The 24,457-nt window shown below is 42.0% G+C and overlaps 2 protein-coding genes across 2 annotated transcripts; one reads left to right on the top strand and one right to left on the bottom strand.

The window, feature by feature from the left end:
- The first annotated feature begins 1,890 nt into the window (after positions 1-1,890).
- six6a (SIX homeobox 6a) lies at positions 1,891-3,733 on the top strand. The gene is made up of 2 exons (XM_029494005.1): positions 1,891-2,462; positions 3,568-3,733. The coding sequence occupies exons 1-2, from the start codon at positions 1,891-1,893 to the stop codon at positions 3,731-3,733; spliced, it is 738 nt and encodes a 245-aa protein (XP_029349865.1).
- An 18,201-nt stretch (positions 3,734-21,934) lies between these two features.
- On the bottom strand, positions 21,935-24,225 carry six1a (SIX homeobox 1a). Its single transcript, XM_029493741.1, has 2 exons — positions 23,314-24,225; positions 21,935-22,636 (listed from the first exon to the last, which is right to left on the bottom strand). Exons 1-2 carry the CDS (start codon positions 23,871-23,873, stop codon positions 22,342-22,344), a joined length of 855 nt encoding a protein of 284 aa, XP_029349601.1. The 5' UTR covers positions 23,874-24,225; the 3' UTR covers positions 21,935-22,341.
- Between the last annotated feature and the right edge of the window lie 232 nt (positions 24,226-24,457).

The following is a 24,457-nucleotide window of genomic DNA, read 5'->3' as shown; positions in this document are numbered from 1 at the left end:
TTAATCTGTAATGATGAAGCAGTCTCCAGAAAACCAGCAGGAGAATAAGCAGCTTCCTGCACAGAAGGCATTTGATAACCCCGCATCAAGAGTGTATAATTCATGCAAAAAGACCCCGAAGGGGATTTAGCTCCAGTGTGTGGGGTGTGCGCGTGCGTGATGGGCAGAGAGAGAGGGAGAGTGCGTGTGTGTGTGTGTGTGTGTGGGGGGGGGGGGGGGGGGGGTTCTGTGAAAATAATATCAGGCTTTTCCGTCAGAATGAACTTTACTACTGTATCCAGCCATGAAATAATCTGACCCGACACTTCAAACCATCTGCGCTATCTATCCGCCCTCTTATTTACTAAATCAGCCTGCGCACAAAACGGAGTGTGCCTGATACTAAAGCCGAGTAGCCTGGCAGGACCATGTTAATCCTATAGACACACAAATACCAACGTTTCTGCCCTGCCATGTTTTACAGCTCTCACAGCTCGGAATCAGCCGCCCTGCGCTCATGTTGTCGCCACTAATACTATCATATTGTAAATATAAGCGTTAAGTCTGCGGGGCTCACCAGCACGCACAAAATAAACAGTAGACAATTAGCCCGTGTTTTCAATAAGAGAATTTATTCATGTACCACTTTTAAAAGCACGCGTCAGGTTAATTTGGGTTGTAAAATAATTTATGATAAATAATAAAATTGTATGCGTCTTGAAAGTGTAGATACCCTTTACTAACTCTCTTGAAGGATGCGAAACTCTGTTCGGATATAATAGACGATTTAAAGATAATTTCTGCAATTCTTCTAGATAACTCGTAGGTTTTAAATATTAAATATAAGGCCATCTGAGCAAAAATCAACTCTAATCTTATTTTAAAAAATGAAAGCTTATATTCAGGTTGTAAAACCCCCCGGGTCTTATACAATATAAGAGTATTAACCAGGCCAAATGAGACTGAAGTAGATTAAAAGAATAGTCCATCATAAGTCAGGTCAGTATAAAAACCAGAATTTAGCAGCCTAAGCGGAACACATTATTAATATCGTGTTAATGTGCGCAGTAGTGTGCGGTGTAATGCCTGATCTCAGGGCTGGACGGGTTTAGCCTATAGTCAGCGGGGATGTGTCATTCTGCCCTATAAGAGCCGTGAAGGAGCCGCTGTGGCACTTCACCACATCCTGAAGAGCCTTCCTTTAACACCGCCGGCCGCACAAAGGCATCGGCTGTTTGGGAACCATGGTGGGCCAGCTAAACGCGTGAAGACTGCGAAGCAAAAAAGGTCAAAATGTTTATATTATTTTTGAAAAAGGGAGGTGCTGAGCTCTGCTTTCCGCCTGATTGGCCGAACTTGACAGTGATTGACGTGCATCCATGGCAACCGGGCAGCCAATCTGCCAAGTCCAATAGGAAATCATCGGAGGGGGCTTGACTGTCTTTTTCTCCCCCCTTAAAAAATACATCTCGGCTGAGGCATTAATTCTTTCGTAGGCTACGTTCAATCCCAGCCTACCTTGAAAAACGCATCGCTGCTCCGGCTCCGATTTCCCCGAAACCTTCAGCCCTTTGCCTGCCAACTTTGCCCAGCCCGAGGATGATGCGGTAGCCGGCCCCCACGCTGCATCGCCCCTTCCCTCCGCGGCGCTTGGTCTTCGCGTTTTGGACGGCTGGTCAGGCGGCCGGGTCGGTAACTTTGGGATTGCCTCGGTTTTCTTCCTTTTCCTCCTTTTTTTTTCTTTTTTCTTTTTTCTTTTTTTTTTTTTTTTTTTTTTTGGTAGGGTGTCTTGGATTATCTTGGCGGACGGAGAGAAGAAGCGGCGGACCCGACGCGGAGGAGAGAGAGAGAGAGAGGGAGAGAGAGAGCTAGAGAGAGGAGGGGGAGAGGGGAAACACGGGAGAAGCCTCCATGTTTCAGCTGCCCATCCTGAATTTCAGCCCCCAGCAGGTCGCCGGGGTCTGCGAGACTCTGGAGGAGAGCGGGGACGTCGAGCGCCTCGGCCGCTTCCTCTGGTCGCTCCCCGTAGCGCCGGCGGCCTGCGAGGTCCTCAACAAGAACGAGTCGGTGCTGAGGGCCCGGGCCGTCGTCGCCTTCCACACCGGCAATTTCCGCGAACTTTACCACATCCTGGAGAACCACAAGTTCACCAAAGAGTCGCACACCAAGCTGCAGGCGCTGTGGCTCGAAGCGCACTACCAGGAGGCGGAGAAGCTGCGGGGACGCCCGCTCGGGCCGGTGGACAAATACCGGGTGCGGAAGAAGTTTCCCTTACCCAGAACCATCTGGGATGGAGAGCAGAAAACCCATTGCTTCAAGGAGAAAACCAGACACTTGTTAAGAGAATGGTATTTGCAGGATCCCTACCCGAACCCCAGTAAAAAGAGGGAGCTTGCACAGGCTACCGGACTAACACCCACACAAGTAGGAAACTGGTTCAAAAACCGCAGACAAAGAGACAGAGCGGCGGCTGCGAAGAACAGGTGAGCTGCACGCATCGCCCCGACAGTAAACAACTTCTTTGGTTTCAGTAGAGGTGAAAAACACGCAGCATCAGGACATTATCAGGGCACCATGTCTGCTCATGTGCACATTGAGTTTGATGCAGAAAAACAGGCCGTAACCCCAACACGCTGCTTGGAGAGGTTGTTCTGACATTTCTCTGGAGAAACAGTCATCCTGCGACCCCCAAACCTGGGCCCTTTTTCTTTCTCAGTAAATTCTACTGACAGTGAATATATTGAAATTATGTTTTCAGGGGACTAAAATGACCCGTCAGCACGAGCAAATATGTTTTGAGAGAGCAAATTACTTACCACCAGAACAAAGCTTTGAATAAATGCTTCCGTGTCTAATTGTTGTAAATAGGATTAAACACAATACAGGAGAATATTCGGGCTAATAATGGCATTTGAACTACATCGATATGCTGTTTACTGCTTATTTGATTGCTTTTACATCCCGGAAGAGCTGTGGCTTGAGTAATACCAGGGTATTTTAAAACCTAGTGGGTTAATTATCGGTGCCAATTGCACCCTGTGTGTTGACAGGATTGTGTCGTGGGTCGAGGTCACACACCTTTCTATTAGTCATGTTTAATGTAGTTAAAATAGCCTATAATTTTCCGGGAGGTGCCGACAGTGTTCGATATATATATATTCGTTTCATCGTCGTTAACAAACCTGCATTGACCTCATAGTGTATTCTAAATGATCTTGTTGTGGTAATCTAAAATGTATAGTTGATAAAAACATAACAGTGGTATTTTTTTACAACGCATTTTTCAACAAGCGAGCAACCCAAAAAAATGCAATTAATTTGTAATTTATTTTTATAAACGAAAATGAAATAAATATCATAAGCTCTTAGGCAGTTATTTGAAAAGGCAGAAAATGCGTCATCAAAACAAAATGACCTTCAGTTCAAGAACCTTCCAGAAAGAAGCTGTTGTTATTTTCTCATCCATTTTCCCACTAACATTGTCTGAGGAGGAGGAAGGGCATTTTGACAGCCCTGAAAAGACTAAGTCTCTGCTCAGTGGCCGTTTTCACGCCATGTTGTCTCTCCGTCTGTCCGTGTCCTCTTCAGGCTCCAGCAGCAGGTCCTCTCCGGCAGCTCGGTCCGCTCTCTGGCGGACGAGGACGGCACCGTGGACCGCTTGGGGAACTCGTCCAGTCCGGAGGCCAGTCTGTCCAGCAAGGCGGCCGCCTCGGCCATCTCCATCACCTCCAGCGACAGTGAATGTGACATCTGACGGGCAGATCCAGGGTGTCGATGAATTAAAGAGGGATACGAGTGAAAGACAATCTAATAACACAAGTCATAGTGCCTGCGATGAGTTAAAACATACACACACACGCACACACGCACACACTGATATATGACGGCTGCCAAAACGTGAGGGGATCTGATCTGACTGTCCGTCCTTATCCTTTTAGGCCTACTATACTTTTATTTGCGTTTTACCCACGTGTGGATAAATGAACTAAATACGGACAAAACACATTTCACGGACTAATAAACCAACGCCCCGAGATCAAACGTAAAAAAGAGGAAAGATTAAAAAAAAAAAGAAAAAAAAAAGGAAAGGGGGTGAAGGCATTTGAACGCCTAACCTGCTGTTCTCTGTGGGTATTTCATGTTGAAAAAGAACTGTGATATTTTTACTTTACTTTCAAAGTTTTATAAATAATGTTTATTTGCCTATTTAAAACGATCTGCTCTGTCTTCGAATTTCATATTCATTTGCTTGGTGTTTTTAATACTTACCTTGTGCACAGGTGAACCTGTTGAGCATGCGCGCTTTAGTGAAAATGTGTTTCCGTAAAAGAAAAAAAAAGTACAGATAACTTAATAAAATAATTGTTCATCAAAATCAAATTAAATTATTTTTTGTTGTTGTCTAATGGGGGGAAAGACACGGAGTGACCAATAAAATTAGAAGATATTAATATTTCCTTGTAAAAATCCTCTTGGCTGTTTTGATAAAGAACACTTTTGATGATATCACATTGCTTTTTTTTTCTCTGACACGTTTTTAGAGCGAGGCCTAATTGGCCAACACGCTTGGTGTCCATGTAACGCGGGGTGACAGTGAGAGGTCACGCAGAGGCCGACTCACTAACCCGGATGATGTGTGAGGGAGCTCATACAGATCAAAACACGGTGGACTAACGGGCAGCTTAAGTCGTGCAAGTGTCCCTTTTCCCAAGACTGTGCTTTTGGCAATCAGGCCGAGCATCACGGAGCAAATGAACACAATTAGTTAAAAAGGACTCCAGCTTCTGTTATGGATAAATCTGTGTTTTGTTTCTGTTTGGGTTTTTTTTTTTACCTTAAAACACAATAATATTATCTGACAATTACAAGTTCTAGGTTTTTGTTATTCGAGTGATTATTATTTTCTTTAAATTATTGCTTATGCCCTCGATATACATACTTTTTATACCATTGTAAAATGAGCCAAACACAATATTCACAGGATAGTATTTCCCTCTGTAATGCAGCCTAAAGCCACTGTATTATTTTCTAAAATAGTCATTGCCTGACGAACCTATGTTTAATTATTTCATCGTCTTTCCAAACTGAAATCTGGGATCAGGCTGCAAATTGTCTCCAAAGTGCAAATAATTTCAATGAAATAAATCTGCCTGTATTAGAATTGTAGCCCAAGACATTTTCACGGACTACAAGTCAGAGACTATAAAATTTTAATCAGCACAAAAGAGTCAGTGTGAAGTCTGGATACGAAGAGAGCCGGGATAAAGCAAAGTGAGCTAAAGCAGATGAAAGCAGAAGTTAAAGTTGAGCTTTTCCGATTGACGGGACGGACACCTGGTTTCCTCTTATTTACAGTTAATGAAGCAACAGTAACTTCTTAACAGACAAAAGTCTGTCAGCCTGAATAACAGAGGCTAAATCTGTATGGAGAGAGAGGAAACGCGTGAAGGGAAATAAATGGGGATGGGAGCTTTTTTTTTTTTTTTCTCTACACTTTTGCAGCTTGTCTTTCAAAGCATGGGGACAAAATGGCTGAATATTTCCGTTTCTATTGAAAATAAGGACGACCGGGGGACAAGATGAAAAAGTCTTTCTCGCAGTCAATAAGGTTGTCAAACTGGTCAGCGGTAATCAGCGCTAATGATGGTCCCGGTCCTGCCCGGACAAAAGGGGCCCTGCCGCTGTTTTGTGAAGGGAAGCGACCGCGGGTCCCTCTCCAAAGAAAGGCCTCCTGTGAGGGGAGTCTGTGGCACGGAAATCACAGCTTCTCCAGTGTGTGTCTGTGCGTGTGCGTGTGTGTGTTTGTGCAGGCCTTTGTGTGTGTGAGCTCATGGCTTTGCCCATTAAAAGAATTTAATTACCAGTTGATTGTTTCCTAACTTGTGCCTGTAACAGGATTGACTTAGCGCCAGTTATTTCAGGATTTATTCGGTTTGTTGGCTGCTGTAAGTTAAATTAAAATGCCTCGGCTGCGTTTTTTTTTTTTTTTTTTTTTTTTTTTTAATAAATTTTTTTTTTACCTAACCTTGGCAAACATTGGTGTGTAGAACTTCTGCAGGTGTTTAATCTTCAGACTATCTGACAACTTGCGGTTTGTTAGATAAGTGCTGTTGTGTAAGTAGAGGCTCTTTCCGCTGTGGTTTTGAAGAATTGAAGGATGGGCTGCATCCTTGACTATATGCGTCTTCACTGCGATTGAATCTGTCAGCCTCGCTCAGTGTCTGGACACTGAGGCGCACTATAGTTGGATAAATGGCTGTACGCATATGACAACTAAATGTTTTCGTGTGTGTGATGAAGCCTCAAACCGATTAAAAACCATATCATATACTGTAATAATAGTAGTAGTAATAGTGTGTATATATATATATATATATATATATATATATATATATATATATATATATATACACATACACACACACGATAGTACAGGCCGTAAATCCATCAGTATCTACTGACGGAAATTCCACTTGATAATAATAATAATGGGGAAAAAAAGAATTTAAGCTATTCTATATTATTTTGTATTGTATGTATTGTATTGTTTTATGCTAACAATATAGCTGATATTTGATTTGATTTGCATGTGAAACTGATTAGAGATAGCTCTAGAAAACTATGCGAGTTTGAGGATTAAATAAGAACCATTAAAACTATTAAGAGTGGAAAAAAAAAGACTGAGGGGAAAAGAGATGAAGAGGATTAAAATGCACAGAGGATCTTTAATTGCCATTCCCAAAATCTTTCTATTCTCTGAGAATGATGAGACAGACCATAATGAACATTGTTTGATTTCTCAGACTCAAAGCAAAATGACACAGTGGATCTGTGATCCACTGATGTATAATACTGTGTCGGTGTTTGAAATTGAAATGTCTGACCGGGAGGGAACGGAAAGGTCACGGACACGATACACCACAATAAACAAGGAAACACAACTGTTGTGTAGAACACCGCCCCCCCCCCCAACACCTTTTTTTTTATTTTAAGTGAACAAGTCGACATTTTTCTTTCCAGTTTTGACAATGTGATTGTGATTGTGTCCTCGAAACTTTGAAACGCCATCTCAGTTCTTCAAAACCCTTTTTTAGGATCTCGCTCTGTCTCTGCACTGTTCTTTGCTTTGATGGCAGCCTATAGGACTTTGAAGTGAAGCCTGCAGCCTTAAGGAGTAAGAGTCTCACCGCTTAAATGTGCCACACACGGACTCCCTATTAAAAGTTGTCATGTGGCTGAAAAGAGTAAAAAAAAACGTTTTGGAGTTAATGATCGCTCGTCTGAAGAAGCTGAAACGTTCAGTTAAAATGCAGGATAACCTGGAATCAATGTTTTGTGTCTGTAAGAGACTTGCAGGGTCCATGCTGAGCCATGGCCGCACTAAGAATCAATCAGATCCCTTATTTATCTCGGAACAGAGCCGTCTTTCGGGGCGATGTTTGTTTTTATTTTCTGCCTTCCAGCTCCTTTGGCGGAGAGTAACTAGGGGCATTTACTGCAATTTAGCTTCGGCTTGGACTGCTCGCTCTTTACTCGAGTATCTCGTTGATGTTTACCATCACTATATCTTTATCTGATTTCTATAAAAATACACCCGGTGTCCATTTATTGCCTTTCTTCAACCTATCTTAGCTGTCCTGCCATACAGGCTTGGCTCCAATAATGTTCCGTTTGTGGTTTCAATCAAATTATGTTTTAGCACTGAAACATATTATTAAAGAATAAGCCCCCTTTTATGTAAACGAGCTCCACTCTTCACATCTAGGCCTGTACAAAAAAGCTTTGACCGCTGAAAAGATACCTTATGCTATGAAATGGCCTCTGTAGTGTAAAGGTTCGCCATTCTTGATGATGATGATAATATTTGACATTTATCATCCATACTGTTACTCACAGCAGCAGGCCTTTTGTCCAGTTGTCCTGCCACCCTCTATATCCCTATATCTTTATCTATAGAGTCAGATAGAAAGGTGTGTGTGTGTGTGTGTGTGTGTACAAGGTTATACAAAAAGTGATGTGTTCCTTTGATAACTTCAACATAGTTTGGTTAGAGGACCAAAGAAAACAACAATTTTCTGTAATTGTGTGTAAAGGCCATGAATTTGTATCAAAAATATTCCTTCAGAAATGCTCCTTCTATCAGTGTTTCCCAACCTTGGAAATACAGTTATTCCAAGGTTTTTGTGCCTCTGACATGTAATTGTGACCGCATCGATGTTTTTCTGCTCATCCGGGAGATTTGGTGTTCAAAGGAGGGAAGAACAATCCCGTTTGTGGTCTTCTGCCTGCTGCCTCCCTCTCCGGGGCTTCACAGGCTGCAGCGCCATCATGACGAGCTGAAGGCACAAACAGTGAGAGAGTGTCGCCCCCTGGTGGCACACACTTCTGTCCCGGATCAGCATGAGCATCCCATCTGTCCCAGCACACATTACATCTTCCTTGACAATTTCAGTCCAGTCCACTTAGGTACAATTAGATATTAGCAGGTAACTTGTTGCCTTTTTTGTTTGAGGTTACTTAAAAGAAATCAAACCAAACATGTTTAGAATAATGTGTCAACCTTTAGACGCTGATATGAAAGATAAAAAAAAAAAAACAATGGGGAGAAAAATAAATTAAAGATTATCTTTTGGGTCATAAAATGTTAGTCAACTCTAATCCCACAAATTTTAATTACCCCCTAAACAACCTGCATATAGTGAGAACTTAATTTGTCCAAATTATACTTATTAACTTGACTGCTGAGTAAGTTTGTACTTGTTAATGATGATCTCCCACATTTGGAGTTTAGATGCAGATGTATAAAGAAACAAAAAACCAGGATACAACAACCCAAAACGAGCACTGAGTAATCTGTCAGCAGATCTAAACACAGATTTTAAGCCCAGTTGCTGCGGTTTGCACAGATCCCTCCAGCCTCTGGATCAGCAGCGAAAACCTGCAGATGTAACACCTGATTTATCAATAATCTGCTCTGGAGATCAGATTTAACAAAGCATGTTACTGCAGTGCCTCAGGGTCAGTCATCGTCCTAACATTTTTCCCATTTCTCCTGTGCTCCCCCTGCTGCTGATCAGCCTACAGTCTATCTACAGTTGAAGCCACACCGCACATCCTCGTCCTTCATCCCCTCCTTCCCTCAGCACCTCCATCCAAAATATGAGTGCCGTTGGTATTCTCTGCCGAGCTTCTCCCACTGAGCAAAACTCCATTGACCAATCAAATCACGTTCCCTTTTTGCCATCAACTTGGCTCTCTGTCCTTCAAGCTGTTCCTTTATAGTAATATCCTCTAAAGTGTGTATGGAGGTCAGGACAAATATATGAAAGCAAAAGTATGTGGATGGTGTGCTGTGAGGCAAAATACTGCAGTGGAGGTAGGTCTACCTTAAACTACTTCAGGTAAATAATAGACTATCATTTAACCACAGACTGCATATGCGTTACTACAAATTGTGATGTAATTTGATCAAAACCACATGACTTCTCGAATGTCCACTCAGCCAATAGAGAGGAGCAATCTCCAAGGAAGAAGTACCCCATGTGAAGACCAAACATCCATCATTCATCAGAGGTGAAGTCCACCCAAAGGTCAGTGTGCTGCCTAAAGGTTTGATGTGCTGCCTTCTACCCTTCCTGTCCTTGACATAAAAAAAACCTTCACATTGTCCCACTGATTTATCATTTTGACAGCACATTTCACAGCATGTTGAATTCTGCTTTGTCTTTATAGTAAATGTTTGAAAGCTATTATAGTCAGTAAATGCTCAGTCCTCTATTTAATATTCCCACCTTCATCTTTATAGTTAACATCTAAAGAAAAAAAATTCACCAATTTTGTATAACCAAAATGTTTTTTTATAGAAGGCCTGAGGTTACTGAACAAAAGAAAAAAACATGCAAAGCAACACAATACAAACACAAAAATAGCTCAGACACTGCTGATGGCATCTTTAATTACTTCCTCACTTGTTCTTAAGTGCTCACGCAACCCAAATTGACCAATGAAGAGGCTGCAATGTAAAAAGTACATCAGAGAAAAAAAATCTCACAATTCCAAATGTTACAAGACTGCCAAAGATCCTGAACTTCCTGTTATTAATAGATCTGTTCTTAAAAAATGTTCAAACTTCTAAGACAGGTGCAAGAGAAAGAAAATCAATCACAGAAAACTGAAAGCTGGTAATGATTGCAGAAAAAAAAAACATCACCCCAACAATCTAAAAAGCTTTAATCTGACCTGGACCAAGCTGGAGAGGAGAGTTCAGAGAGTACCATTGCACCACACACAAAAGCGAGGAGTGCTCCATGAGCAAACACCAAGAACACCCCTATTGATGGAAGCACCAAAGGGCAAGACTAACATTTGAAAATAACTTTTACATGTACAGATGATGATGTGTGGGGGAAACCACAGTAGAGCTCTTTGTGAGTGTATGTCATCAGTTTGTAGGCAACAATATGAGGCCCATTAAGAAAAGTGACAGATTGTAGGCTCCTCTGATGCCTCTAGCTGCTGAGGCACTAGATATATTAGAGGAATAATGACATCAGAAGATTACCATTCAGAGCGTTTCAGAGCAAAATATTTCTACCAAAACTAAGTTTGAGGTGAAGGTCTCGGGTCTTTCGGCCCAAAGAACTCAACAAGCAGCTCAAAGGAATCGGTGATGGACCGTTTTACACTGGTCAGCAGTGAGACGCACTGAAAACCTTTGTACGCTCTTCTTAAAATACGCTTGAAAGGCTTACGAGTGACTGAAACTGCTCAAAGCTTTTAGATTTCTGATAAGAAACTTACAGGTTTTAAACATAGCAAATGCTGCTGGAGGTCCTGCAAACAAATGCTTGTCAAGGATGGGAATAATGTCTGGGATACCTTTTGTGTTTCGTGTTTACAAAACACCGAACGGGTTAAATAAGGGGTTGGCATTTATTTCTGAAGATTAAGAATGATATTTTTGAAATTAAGGGGTGAGCTGAGACTTGGGGTTTCTGCATTTCTTTTGATTTATCAGGGCACACTGTCCACGTCTGAGAGGTACTGGGTGTAATGTATTGGCCTCGTATTGCTTTATATTCCAGAAGTCTAAATGCAACCGATGGTTTACACTGAAGACATGAAGTTCAGCCAGCAGCAAGTTCGGTTAACATTTTTCTGATTTAAAAATGTGGCCTTTCTCAGACTGTTGCCACAAAATGAAAAGTGAAGCTGCATAAAGCTTCATCTGTGCTGCTGCATGTAAATACAAATCTTTAGTTGACAGTGATTCTCTACATTGACCTAATACAGTTACGACATATAGCCCAAATATTCTCAAAATCACAACAGCCTCAAAAACGCTTCCCCTCTCCTCCCGTTCGGTCTGCTCATTGACCATGTTGAGCCACCATTCATGAATACACTGATGTGTTTTAGGTTAAGCCTATTGCTTCAGTGGAGGCCTCTTAATGTTCAGTGATTGACCCCTTTATTTCCTTCTCTTACTTCTCCTCTCAAATATATGGTGTTTCTCAGCAGCAGATATGATACAGGCAGGCAATTATATGGCTGCGTTGAGCAAAGTGAAGTCAGTGAGTTGCTCATATCACCAGGCTGCTGTGAGCTGGTCCCAGCACGTCGTGGGAGAAAAACCAAGGACTAGTGGATAGATATGTGTTAGATTTCTTATTGATTCATTTATTTTAAAGTCAGTCTGACTGAAATGTCTGATGAGAGTGATAATTTTTTTCTATGAAAAACATCTGAGGATTTAGTTTTTATTTCCAGTTATCACCGTAAAGTCACCTTGTGTTTTATGAGCTGCAGTGATGAAGAAGGTTTACTCAAACAGGTTTGAGTAAAATGAATAAATCAGCGTTACACTGTTGTGACTTGTACAGGAACTGCTGTCTTCTATGGCTTTTCCTGCTCTCTGACAAGTCAATATGTCAGCTGTGAAAACAAAGTGGGGCTGGGTGAGTTTGAAATGCATTTTAAATCCCCAATAAGATTTCTATGAAGACTTTCTGACCACATTTACTTCAAACTAATTGGCTTACAGGAAATCCTTTTTTTCCCTCTTCTTATTCTTCTTCTTCTTCTTCTTCTTCTTCTTTTTGGGCGGTCCTGACTGTCTTGAGTCCCAGGCCGGTTGCCCACTTTGCCTGGTTGGCAATTAAATCTAGCCCAATGTTGAGATAAATATACAACTTGTCAACTGGCAAGACATCAGTGTTTCATAAACTGATGTTTTTGTGTCTACATTCTGGATTAAAAACACATGTGAAACACACTACACCATGTGGGTCAAATATAAATCCACTCTATAAGAAATGCTTGCATAAAAAAACCTGTGTACATCCAAAAACCTCCACACACAGTGCTTAGAAACGCACCGGTGTAATGGAAATAAGATTTAAGTGCCACACTGGCAGGACTTACAACCTGAACAGGTGTGATTTGTTGTCTTTTAGTGATACGCAGCATCTGGCCGCTAGATGGAGACAGAGACTGAAGAAAGACTCCGTCGGAACGAGCATTTATTTATCTTGCTCTCATAAAAAAAAATCGTCTTTTTTATTTATTCCACGGCTCTTTGAAAAACATTCAAACATATTCTTTCCTGAACTAAAAACATGTGGCCACTTACTGGAATCTGAATTCGTATTGTTATACGCCAAAAATGTCTGTGTTTAAACTGAACCAGCGAATTACTGAAAAAACATAACAGAGGCAGCTTTTAAAATAAAGGTTCATCATTTTTGGAGCTTTAGTGTATCAGTTTTTATTTATTTAACGTGGATATAAAGCGCAATTGTGTCAAACTGTTGCTAATCTATCTTCTCTGCCAAAAAACAAAAAACAAATAAAACAAAAAAAAAAAAGAAAATGACAGACTTCCCAAATACTGTGAGATCTTTCTAGACTTTGTATCTGTCAGCCCCACCTATCACTTATTTTAATGAAAGTATAAATAATTAATTAAAATTAAGAGAATAATAAAATAAAAAATACAGTACTTATCCTTACGTATCCTTATTTGTACTTCCGCCTCTCTTCCACATGATGGTGCACATGAGTCGGGATAGGAAAAAAACAGCTCAACAGCGTCACAGCCTCCGGTTTAAAGACCTCTGTCCTGTTTCAGTACATTAGGAGATAATAAATTATGTACATAAAGGGCCTCAGAGAGCATTACTCTTTATGGTTGTTTTTACTAAATAAAAATGAATGTTTCTCTTAGAAGATATTCAAATATTGACTTTTCTCAGTCCTCTGTGTAATGAGGGACAATAATTACAACTGTAAAAAAAGGATAAGTTTAAAGATTTTAACCAAAACCAACCACAGCTACTCACTGCACTTACAGTTTTGACCCCGGTGTAAATGAGGGTGCAGCATTACTGAGTGGAGAGTGTGAATGTACATGTGTAAGAAAGTGTTGAAGCGGGGCAAGGGCACCAGTTGGGATTTTAAGAGTCTATATTTAAACTCTCTGGTCTCCAGTTTCTGCAGCTGTCGCCAAGTTTAAGTTCAGCACCTTGAGCCTTTCTCGGTCATGCTGTAGGGTCATCGTAACAAACCTGACAAACTTGACGGCAGAAAGAGTGATGTAGAGAGGCTCGTCTTTCTCTTCATCTCTTGCAGCTTCACAAAGTCAAACCTTGGAAGTGCCTTACTAACCCAGGGTTAACTTGAGACCTCATGCACAGTGAAATGCATGGAAAAGTTTGCTGTACATATCGACAGCTTTTATCATATCAGCCACTTCCTGCCTTCCTCAGCTTCAGCCCTTGAGGTATTGTGAATTGAGTATCAATGAACACAGTTGCCTTCCTAATGCTCAGACCATCCTTATCTTTTATTTATTTCTGACACTACCTTCTTGGTTTTCCAAAGATAATATAGCATGATCAACCATTTGGTTGTGAAAGTCTCTTTCTCATTTTATCTAGCTCTCAGTATATTATGATGAAATTGAAAGTTGAATATGTTACAATTTAATTGATCATCATTGTCGAGTTTAAATTTTAAGGCAGGTCATTTATTTGATACCATTCATCAGTTTAGTAAGAGGAACTCATAACCTCACGACCATATGAATGCTGATGAATGCAGTTTGATCAAAACTTCCTCCTCGCACTAAATACTTTATGCTAAATGTATTATTTAGTTAATGGATAAACAAAAAGAAGATGAATAGAAATTCTTTTTGCTTTCTGTAGTGTGGAGCTCAGATCAGAACCAATTATGCTTACCCAGAATTAACAATTTGGTGTGATTGTCACTGCAGCAGGAAGTGAAAACCTTTGGCACAGTAACCAGAACTTTTTACAGCACTGACAGTGAAAAGCCAATCATTGTTCATAAACAGAACCAGCAGAAATGCAGTCAGTTATTCTACAGAGAAAGGCTCCCAAAAGTTTTAGTACTACTATTCTAAATAAATGTATCATCTTAAAAAATGTAGGGTACGTTCATAGTTTGAAAATATTGTATATAGGGATAATTCCAAAGGGCCTGAAAAGGTTAAAATTGAAATAGTTTCATTTCACTGAATATTTATCAGTTTGCAAATATTATTCATTCTTATACCATACTGCTCTGTAAATTTCCATGTGGCTTAATATGCTATACATTTAACAATCAAATTTTTTTTTTTTTACATGTTTGAATGAATGTATTGGTATAAAAATATTTGAGTCGGGTTTAAAAAAAAACAAAAAAAAAACATTTACAAGATCCATTGGGAGACTCGTGTATGTACACTGTTCAGAGTGCTGAATGTATCTATTCAATCTTTCACACAAATTTCAATAAAAATATGTGTCTAACTGTGTAACTTCTCTTCAGGTTTCTCCAACATTCACCTGGCAGTCTGAACACAACAGGATGATGAGCAGAGCTCTTCTTCGCTCCGACTGGTCCAATCGGTGAGTGGCTTCCTGAGGCTTCACAGCTGTACTGATGTGACTTCACGGTTTTTTGTGTTCCTTTTGTCAGATGGAGATGATAACTCTCCTGTGCATAATTATAGCAAACGCATGATAAACATGTTTCCCCCCATATGACAAATATCCTACTAATTTAGCACCCTTGGCCTGTACTTTACAGTGAAGCAGTAAAACAATCATTCATTATGTAGACAGACAGGATGGATAGATAGACTCTTTGACTGCTAAAGAAGCGCCTGCTGTGCAGTGGCAGCTCTGGGCCTAATAACAGAGCTTAGCTGGCATACCAGAGCCGGTGGCACATTGGTGTAGCGGTAACTCAGAGAGAGCCTGGTAATTACCACCGGCCGCTGACACCATGCCACAAATGCACCAGTCAGCAGTGAGAGGACCATTGGAGCATTCCCCCCTCCATACCCCCCATCCCTCTGCTGCCAGGATGATCTGGTAATCAGCCATGGAATACAAGTGGTTAGAGAAAGGGAGGAAAAAAAAGAGCTTTCACCCAAAAGCAGAGAGAAAGTTTACTTTTGTCAATGTCTTTTTTCCCCTCCCGAAATGAGCGTTAGACTTTTTCCCACTTTGCTGTCAAACTTCAAAATTCTCTCTCTCTCTCTGTCCTCATCTTGGACACACTCAACTGGACCATAAGCACTCAATGAGGAGTCATGAAGGCTTGCTCTCAGGAGAGGCCCGCTGGAAAACATACTGCAGGGCCGGAATGGGAAGTTTATTTTGCTTGGTGCATGCATATCTGAGGGGTTTGTGGGGCTCTGTGCACAGAGGGCTGCAGGAGCACTCCAGTCTCTGCACAGACCAGTTCATCATTGCAGAACCTGCACAGCCCCCCCACCCCCCCCTTCGCAGTCTGAGGAAATGGTTTTAGCTCATCTGCACTCTCGATTTCTAATCCTTAACTCCTCATAATTTTATTCCTTCTCTTTCCTTTTCTGTTTACCCGCTCCTCACCACCCTCCCTCTTCTTTTATCATCTGCAGGCTAAAATAGGCCCAGCAGCTTTTCTCCTTTTGTCCCTGCTCAGGGAGACGTTTGGCACACAGAGGATCGTGTTACAACTTTCATTTCCTGAATGTTTTTCTTTTTTTCCTGTATGGAACCAAGAGGGGTATTTTATTCCACTCTGCAGTATGAAGATGAAGGGTGAGGGGAGCAAGATGGCAGCTCAGATTCAGGCTGCTGTCACTCCAACGTTGGCAAACAAAGTACAAACTGCACATAGCTCCGAGGCCCTCGTAGAGAGTGGCTGTGGTGTGGTTTGGGCACAGCGCGTGTGAAGTGGGGAGAGACTTGTTACATGAGCTATTTGTGAGCCCCAGGAAAGGTGAGGTGATGCCCCTTGGGAGCGTGAGGTAGATTTCATTATCCTATATCCCACACCACTTCCTCTTGTTGTGTCTGCCACCGATGCTCCTCCCCAAAAACCCCTTCTGATCAGCGATGTCTGCGCGTTTAGGTCCAAAGATCTGGCTTGGCTGCACATGAAAGCAGAACAAGCCATGCTGACAATCTGTAGAATAATCAATTATTAATTGTGAAATATTTCCCATAATATGATATTAAATCCAGACAAATGTGACTCTGGTTAAGCCTGGTCTCTGTAAAGGTCCCGTAAGGCTGATTTATGCTCAGCGCCTCCCTGTGCTCCATAAAAACAACCAAATCCCCATCTTTTGCTCAACTGTTTTTATATGAACTTGTATTTTATATGATTGAGGAGAATTTTGGTGTTGTTTTGTTTTATTTTTGTTTGTTTTTTTTTATTGGGATTAAATCCCATTAAAAAGGGAGAATTTAACTCTTGGTACTTTTAGACGTCAACCCTAGCATGGGACATGGAGCTTCAGGATATATTAATCAAACAGAGATGAACAGTGTGCATGTTGCAGATTGAGTTCAGATTGTGTCACCCTGTGCAGTGGAGGCCCCCCTTTAGTATCACTTACTATTGTCATAGTTTCAGGACAATGGAGGCATCTCTGTGACATAGGGGAATAACATCTATCTTTGCACACGCAGACAAAGACTTTTCTTGGGTTTTGAAGTTTATCACCATACTCATCCTTGAAGTGTTTGTGATGTACTTCACCTGCAGCATTTTTCTGTTTCCATAAGCATCAGCAAGAGAAAAGTAATGGAGACATTTTCAGTCAGTTCAGTCATCCGAAAAAAGGAGAATGTGTGTTTTATTTTATATCTGGTTTTTGCATTTTAAATTGTAACTCCTAAACCTTTCAAAGCAGTGAGATAAAAATGAAAACAGTTTAATGGGCTGCTGCACCGTTTCCGTTTCTTGACTTGCTGCTGCTGTAAATTCATACATATATTATAAAACATAGTATCGTGTGGCTCAGGTAAAAATTTTTGTAAAGTTTCAGAATCACCCAAAGACTCTGATACGTTCGAGTTTTTCAAAAAATTAAATATGTTTGTCATGTGCATTTTCAGTCACAAATGGGTTGGGGAAATTTGAACATTCTGATATTGTTTTTGATAATAATATCCAACATCAGCCAAAACTTTCAAAGATTCCAAAATAAGATTAAACAATTTCAGCTTTTTCAAGAATGAAAATCAGTCACATTTTCTATAATTTTTCCTAGATTTCGTGTAAGCATGAGGCAGCGAATGACTGCGTACAGCAGCTGTCTCTTGTTTTAAGTTCATTTCTTCATTATGTATCTTGTAGCTCACATGGGGAAATATTTACACTAAATTTACAGTAGATAGCATGCGGATCTGTTATAATTTGGCTTCATAAGGCTGAGACAAACATAAAAATCTGTTATATCCCCCCAAAGTATTCCAAAAACATCCCAGACTGAAGCCACTTTCCTGATCAAAAACATGAGACTAATGCCACTATCACTTTTCTCTCCGAGCTCCAAAAATACAGATATGTGACTCTCAGCAGTCAGGGCTGGGTCTTGTCTCAGGAAGAGATTGTTATACGAGCCTGTGGCTCCTGGCTACATTTCTTTAATACAAGTCCTCTTTCGTAGACACACACACGCCTTATCTTGTCCTCTGTCGTCTCTTGTAATATATTAGAAAATGTCTCCCCCTTTCATCATATGTATGACTCTGTCCTTTATTTGACATAGAACACGCTATTTAACACCTTAATTGTTAGGGATCGTCTGCAGAGACTCCTCCTCCTCGTGTCTGAACCCCAGGTCATGCATCACTCATCCCACTGGAAGAAAGAGATAAATATTTCTTTCAGCTCTGTCACATAAGAGCTTCCTGAGCGGCTTCCTATTCTTCTGTGAGGAAACTATGTTTGGCTCACACCTCCCGCACCGCTGCGATGAAGGCCGCATACTATAACCTCTCTTATCTGCACACTCTCATGTCACAGAAGTAAAGCAGACACATGCTGCCTTTGAAGAAATGTTTTGCAAGAGTTTTACTTTTCATCAGTTTTAATTTTCGCAGATATACAAACACTCAAAGCCTAGTGCACATTGATACACACACACACACACACACATGCAGACACACAGCCTGCATCTGCCTCTGGGTATGGCCATGCAGGAACATTGTCAGATCCATGCATCATTGGTAAGAAAATCTCTCCACCACCCCCACCCCTCTGAGGCAGACCTGAAAAGATCCTTTTGTCCCTCATCACCCGTCTGCCCCCCCCCTCCCCTCCACCCCCTCCTTCCCTCCCCCTGTCGTGACACACACCCCTCACACAGCCTGTGGTTATGGATACCTGGGACTGTCTTGCACCCGGCTCCCATGTGGGGTAAAGCTACCTGCAGGCACCAGACCATGGAAAGTCTACACTACCGAAAGTTCCTCTGCTCTGGATTTAGTCCTAACTCGAGATGTACACTGATGCTGATGCCAGAGAAAAACATTAACCCAGCTGAGGTAGACGGCTCAGGCTCATACGGGCTTCTCTCCATGTTTATTTGCACACGTCAGGGCCCTTCCTGCTGTTGATTTAGAGCCACTGCCACTTACGCCCATGACAAATGAAATGCACTTATGACGACTCGCACTCTGTTTGCCATCAGCAGCTGTTGTTGCTGGCACTGGCCTGCTTTAGGCTGACGTTAGCTCCAGCTTTTGTCTGTAGTCTATAGGCAGGAATGAGTAGATGGCTTGCACTTGTGGCATAGCTGATACCAGAGGAAGCCACACTGTGCGGCTGATATGGCCCATAAATTTATGAATGCTGGTCGTCTGAATTTCGGAAGCCAGGGATTCAAGCTTGATTAAATGCACTATCAGAGTCTCTGAGTTGGATTGATTTTAGTCTCTTGCACATCCTGAAGGTGACTTAGAGCCTGTTTAATCCTTGCTGTGCCTGTTCCCTTCTGTTGTTATTAGATTAACGGGTATGAGGAGTCACTTTTGTGGCTTTGTGATCACCTGTTTGTTAATTTGTGAATATTTAGCCACACTGTGTGCCAAGAGTGTGGGGGCACCTGCTGTGGTCACAATTATATATGATCTGCAGAACCTCTACTCTCTGCTGACCTCTGCTGAATATGGCATTAATGCTGTAGGGGTAATTTAAAATGTTTTAAATCTGTTTGGATGCTCGTTGAACACTTCTATCTTGTGTTATCTTTAGATCAGATTGGTCTGTGCTGTAACAGGTTCTCTATTTTCAAAACATCCTTTGATGTTTTTAATTTGATGCTTGAGTACAGTTGCTTTTTCTACAGTGTAACAGCAAATGTCGTCAAGTAAAAGTATAAATAATTATCCCCAGTGATGATTTTGTACTTTTGTGCCAGATTTTTTTTTAAACACACGTCGTAATAACACTCATCATGTTTTACAGTGTACAATCGAGCGAAAACATACTTCCTAGTGTGAATGACGCAATTTGCAGCTTAAATGAAAAAGTTTTGGTTTTTTTTTCTACCTGAGAAACTTCAGCTCTTTTTCACTTCATTGATGGGCCTCAAATTGAAAAGCGTTCAGTCACATATTGTAACTGCACCACCCACAGTCCTGCAACTTTTGAAATCAAAATCTGGTGAATGGTGTGGACTGTTAGCTAATGGTCACAGTGCTGCTTAAGGACATTTTTTGAATGATGACTATTTATATAGATTGCTTATTACTTCATATTTCACATTATAAAGAAATCCATAAGATTTCAAAACAAGTGTTTAAGGTGTTTGAATATAATTTTCAGGCATTCAGATATTTGCATTTTATGCCTTCCTATTTTTTCACTTTTATCAGCAATTTAAAGCTTTACAAAAAACAAAAAAAACAAACCTCTGCTCAGTTAATAAAGTATACTGATTTGTTATAGATTTAACAACCCAGAAACCATTCACTCTGGTCAACAGCAAAATTAAAAAATACAAATCTGTGAACTCATCTTATACATTGTTCCAACATTAATAATAACAGATTGATAGGAGCCATTAAATAATATTTAACTTTCTACACAATTTTTTGTATCCTACTTTGTAGGTAAAATGAAGTAACATTTTGAATATCACAGAATACTTTTATTATGTGGCCCGAGTAAATGGTCTGACTACCTAACCCGTAAAAATAAGACTGACCCAAAATCCTGCTGATGGAGGGTCTGCTGAGGACAGCCAAACAGAAACTTCACTCAAACACAGCCATATGGAAAGCTGTGGCTGATGGATGGGGGGCATAGCCCTGGTGTTTTTAGTGGGCCTAAGGGGTTGAGAGAATAAGAGAGAGAGAGGCCTCTGGGATGCAGAATACTTCAAGGTCCCTCGACTGAAGCCAGGGCACTGCAGTCCTGCAATCTTCGCAATCAGGCAGTAATGCTAGCAGGGACTGTTTCAGATTATGCTCAGGAAATCCACGGTGCTCTCCGCTCAAAACAATTTACCCTGACATGAGCCCAAAGAGAGAGAGAGAGAGTGTGTGTGTTGGGGGGGAGGCTGTCCTCACCAGATTCCTGCTCTTAGGCCACCATCTTCTCATATTCTGCCCTCTCTGCGTTTATTATTATTATTATTATTATTCATAATAATAATAACAATAATATTAATATTATTATTAGGATACGTGTAGCAGTAGGAGTGTCAGCTAATATCTTATTTTCCCCTTTGTATTAGTATCGTATTTCAAATATTAAAGTCCATATGTTTGTTTGCTTTAGTTTAGTTTTGTTTACAGGGCATCTATATTGATGCCATCAGGCATTTGGGACCTTTTTTTTTTTTTTTTTTGCTCTGTCGGAGGAGCCGGAGCCGGTGGATGCCGATCAGCGGCTGTTTCCCATGGCCCGGAACCGACAGAGCAAACTCTCAGAGAGGGCAAAGAAAACACGGCAACAAAAAGCCAATGATCCGCAGCAGTGCAGCTAAAAATGACGAAAACGAGAAACTTCTTCTACTTCGCTCTCTCTCCCCTTCTGTCTGTCTCTCTGTCCTCCAGCCAAACGTGTGTCACAGAGCAGACACAATATTCAAAGCAACCAAAGCAGCTTGGTGTGTACACAACAGGCTCCTGGCAGACAGCTGCTGATGCTGACTAACACTGGTATAATTAAATTTCCCTTTGAATATCTCAGTTATTATTGTCAAAAAGCAAAGAAGCCGGAGCGGAGCAGAGGCTTTAATCTCCTCTCCGTAATGACTCGTAATGTTGTTGATGGAGATTCATATCACAGTGTAGATCTGATCGCCTGAAGGAGACTTTACGCGTATCATTTTTTTTAGAAGATCCACGCGATCAATGCAGCAAGCAAAATAACCATTAAATGAATATATGTACACTGCCATTCAAATGTCTGGACAAACTTTCTCACTCAAATGAATAGGAAAGTGTGTCCAAACATTTGACTGTGTGTGTGTGTGTGTGTGATGATAAAATTAATGAAAAATTTCCCCCAATTCTCAGTGAATTGATAAAATGTCAGATTATCCCCCAAGTCATTTGCTTTGAGGGCCACGATCTACCGGATAAACGTCTACATTAATGTCTATAGGCTTTTGTATTATTCCAAATACACAAATAACACAGAGACAAATGTGTTACTTTTGTTTTATTGGAAACTAATTACCATGACTCTAATGAAAACGTTACCTCTTAGTTTCCATCGCAGAAGGTTCCTATAATTATTTAGTTATCTTAACAAAATATCATAAATTAAGCAAAGGGGCAGTCCAGTTAAGTGTTTCGTTGAGTTAAGAGTTTCAGACAGCTCCTGTTTGTGTGTTTCCGTGTGCAGGAGTTCAGAAAGGCTCCTGTCAGGGGGATATACAGGTTAAGCGCATAAAGGAATTTTTTGTTCTAACCAAATTTAACGACAGACAAGTCAGTCTATATTATAAGGTAGGCTACTATAGCGTTATTTCATACATGTACTCAATCTGTTACACTTATCAGTCTTCTTTTTTTTCTGCTTTTTGTTTTTGCAAAATAGAATAATCTGGCAGCCTCTTTAAGAGCCCAAATCCACAAGACTGGAGGTTAGAGGTCCCAACAAGGAGTCCTGCAGTTGGTGCGGGTGTCCGTGCATGCCGTGCACCGGCTGTGGGGCCCCCAGGCCGGACATGGGGTAAGCGGAGGCCCCGGGGTGGCTCATGTTGCCCTGGAGCAAAAGCGCTGAGTTCTGGTCGGGACTCTGAGGTGGAGAAAACTCGTCCTCCGAGCTGGACATGAGAGACTTTCCTCCGTCCAGCGGGGACAGCTGGTTCTGTTTGTTACCGCCTGCGTTGCTGTTTTCACTGTTCTCCCTGGAAATGACAACAAGGGGAAATATCATAAATATGTCAGAGGATGGCATGAGATCAGTACGTCAGTTTGGGTCCGTGTGATGAAAACGGTAAATAAAACATTATGAAAGAGGCAGCCATGACTGATTTACAGCAACACAGAAATATAACAGGCCTGCACGTCGAAGGCGAACTGAGCAGAGGAGTTTAGATTTTCTCCATTTGTGAAACCTAGTTATTTCATTTAAAATGTCGAGTTTGACTCTCTGTTGTAAGATACAGAGGAGGTGTGTTTTGTTGGCTTCATTCTGTATCCTCAGCTTTACAGTGTTATTTAAAAAAAATGTGGCGTCTCTCCGCGATTTTTTTCCATCATTACTAAATATCAGAAGCATCGTTTTATGTCCATATCCGCATATTTCGGATCAGCCTAGTTTGTTATAATTCAGGTTTGGACTTTTCTTCAGAAAAACGATGGCACTGGCTCTGTTTACCACCGTCCTGACATCAGGACTCAAACATGTAGAAATACAAGCCTCAAGTAGAAAATGAAACGATTGCACCACACACTCCTCTCCCCCCCCCCCACCCCGTGTTGTCACTTCTCTCCGGACTGAGTATCGTCAGATCCTCCTTTATCTACGCGGGATGGCGTCGAGCTGGCCGTGAACTGGCCGTGTGTAATCTGACAGACTCACCTCTCCTTGGCCTCTGCGGCTCTGTCCCTCTGCCGTCTGTTTTTGAACCAGTTGCTGACCTGCGTGGTGGTCAGTCCTGTGGCCTCGGCCAGCTCTCTCTTTTCCCGCGGGGACGGATACGGGTTGTGCGTGTACCACTCTCTGAGCACTCCCCTGGACTTCTCTTTAAAGCAGTAGCTGGTCTCCTCGCCGTCCCATATCGTGCGGGGCAGCGGGAATTTCCTCCGCACCCGGTACTTCCCTACCGCTCCGAGCGGCCGGCCGCGCAGCTTCTCCGCCTCCACGTAGTGCGCCTTCAGCCAGAGCTGCTGCAGCTTCGGGTGGTTGTGCGGGGAAAACTGGTGGCTCTCCAGGATCTTATAGAGCTCTCTGAAGTTCCCCCGGTGGAAGGCCACCACCGCCTTGGCTTTGAGGACGCTTTCGTTCTTGTGGAGGTGATCGCAGGCGGGCAGGGACCAGAGGAAGCGGCCGAGCCTCTCCAGATTCCCTCCCTGCTGCAACACCTCGCAAACGCACGCCACTTGCTCCTGCGTAAACCCAAAGGACGGTAATATAGACATGATGTCCGAGCTCACTCCTCCGTCCAAAAACGGTGGTATCCAAAACGATCGCCTATTTTTTTTCTCTCTCTCTCTCTCTCTCTCCCTGTGTGTGCTCGTGCGTGCGCGCGCGCACGCGTGTGTGTGTGTTTCTTCTTTCTTGTCGCAATGCAATCCAGCACGATCCTTCCGCGCAGCACAGGCCTGTCGGGCTATCCACTCCGCTGCAGCCCCTGATGCGCGCAGCAGATTGGGGATGTTGATTGTAGGGACAATTTGTTCCTGCTGGAGATATGTCAGGCTTAAAGGGAGCCTGTGCGTTTCGGTGATTGGCTCTCCCTCTGCCCTGCACCCTGTACAGCAGAGCAGGACTGACTTTGCAGCTCCGTTTCCTCCCCAGAGGCAGTGCGTCAGGGGCTGAAATAGGAGCGCTTCCACCTCCCGCCCCCACAGTCTCTCTCCAGCTTCAGCTGAGGGAGCTGAGCAGCACCTAAACACTAATCAATTATTGCAGACCTCTTAAAAAGCCTTATTAACATCTTCTGAATATACATCTCCAATAATGGGGCCTATATGGGCGTCCCACGTGGGCCAAACCACATGCT

Source organism: Echeneis naucrates, chromosome 22, assembly GCF_900963305.1.
Source record: "Echeneis naucrates chromosome 22, fEcheNa1.1, whole genome shotgun sequence".
Taxonomy (NCBI): domain Eukaryota; kingdom Metazoa; phylum Chordata; class Actinopteri; order Carangiformes; family Echeneidae; genus Echeneis; species Echeneis naucrates.
The sequence above is the reverse complement of the archived record's forward strand: the minus strand, read 5'-3'. Positions and strand labels throughout refer to the sequence as shown.

Coding starts and splice junctions, on each gene's coding strand:
- six6a (XM_029494005.1), top strand. CDS start 1,891: ATGTTTCAGCTGCCCATCCTGAATTTCAGCCCCCAGCAGGTCGCCGGG. Junction 2,463..3,567: donor GCGGCGGCTGCGAAGAACAG/GTGAGCTGCACG, acceptor TGTCCTCTTCAG/GCTCCAGCAGCAGGTCCTCT.
- six1a (XM_029493741.1), bottom strand. CDS start 23,873: ATGTCTATATTACCGTCCTTTGGGTTTACGCAGGAGCAAGTGGCGTGC. Junction 22,637..23,313: donor GCCGCAGAGGCCAAGGAGAG/GTGAGTCTGTCA, acceptor TGTCATTTCCAG/GGAGAACAGTGAAAACAGCA.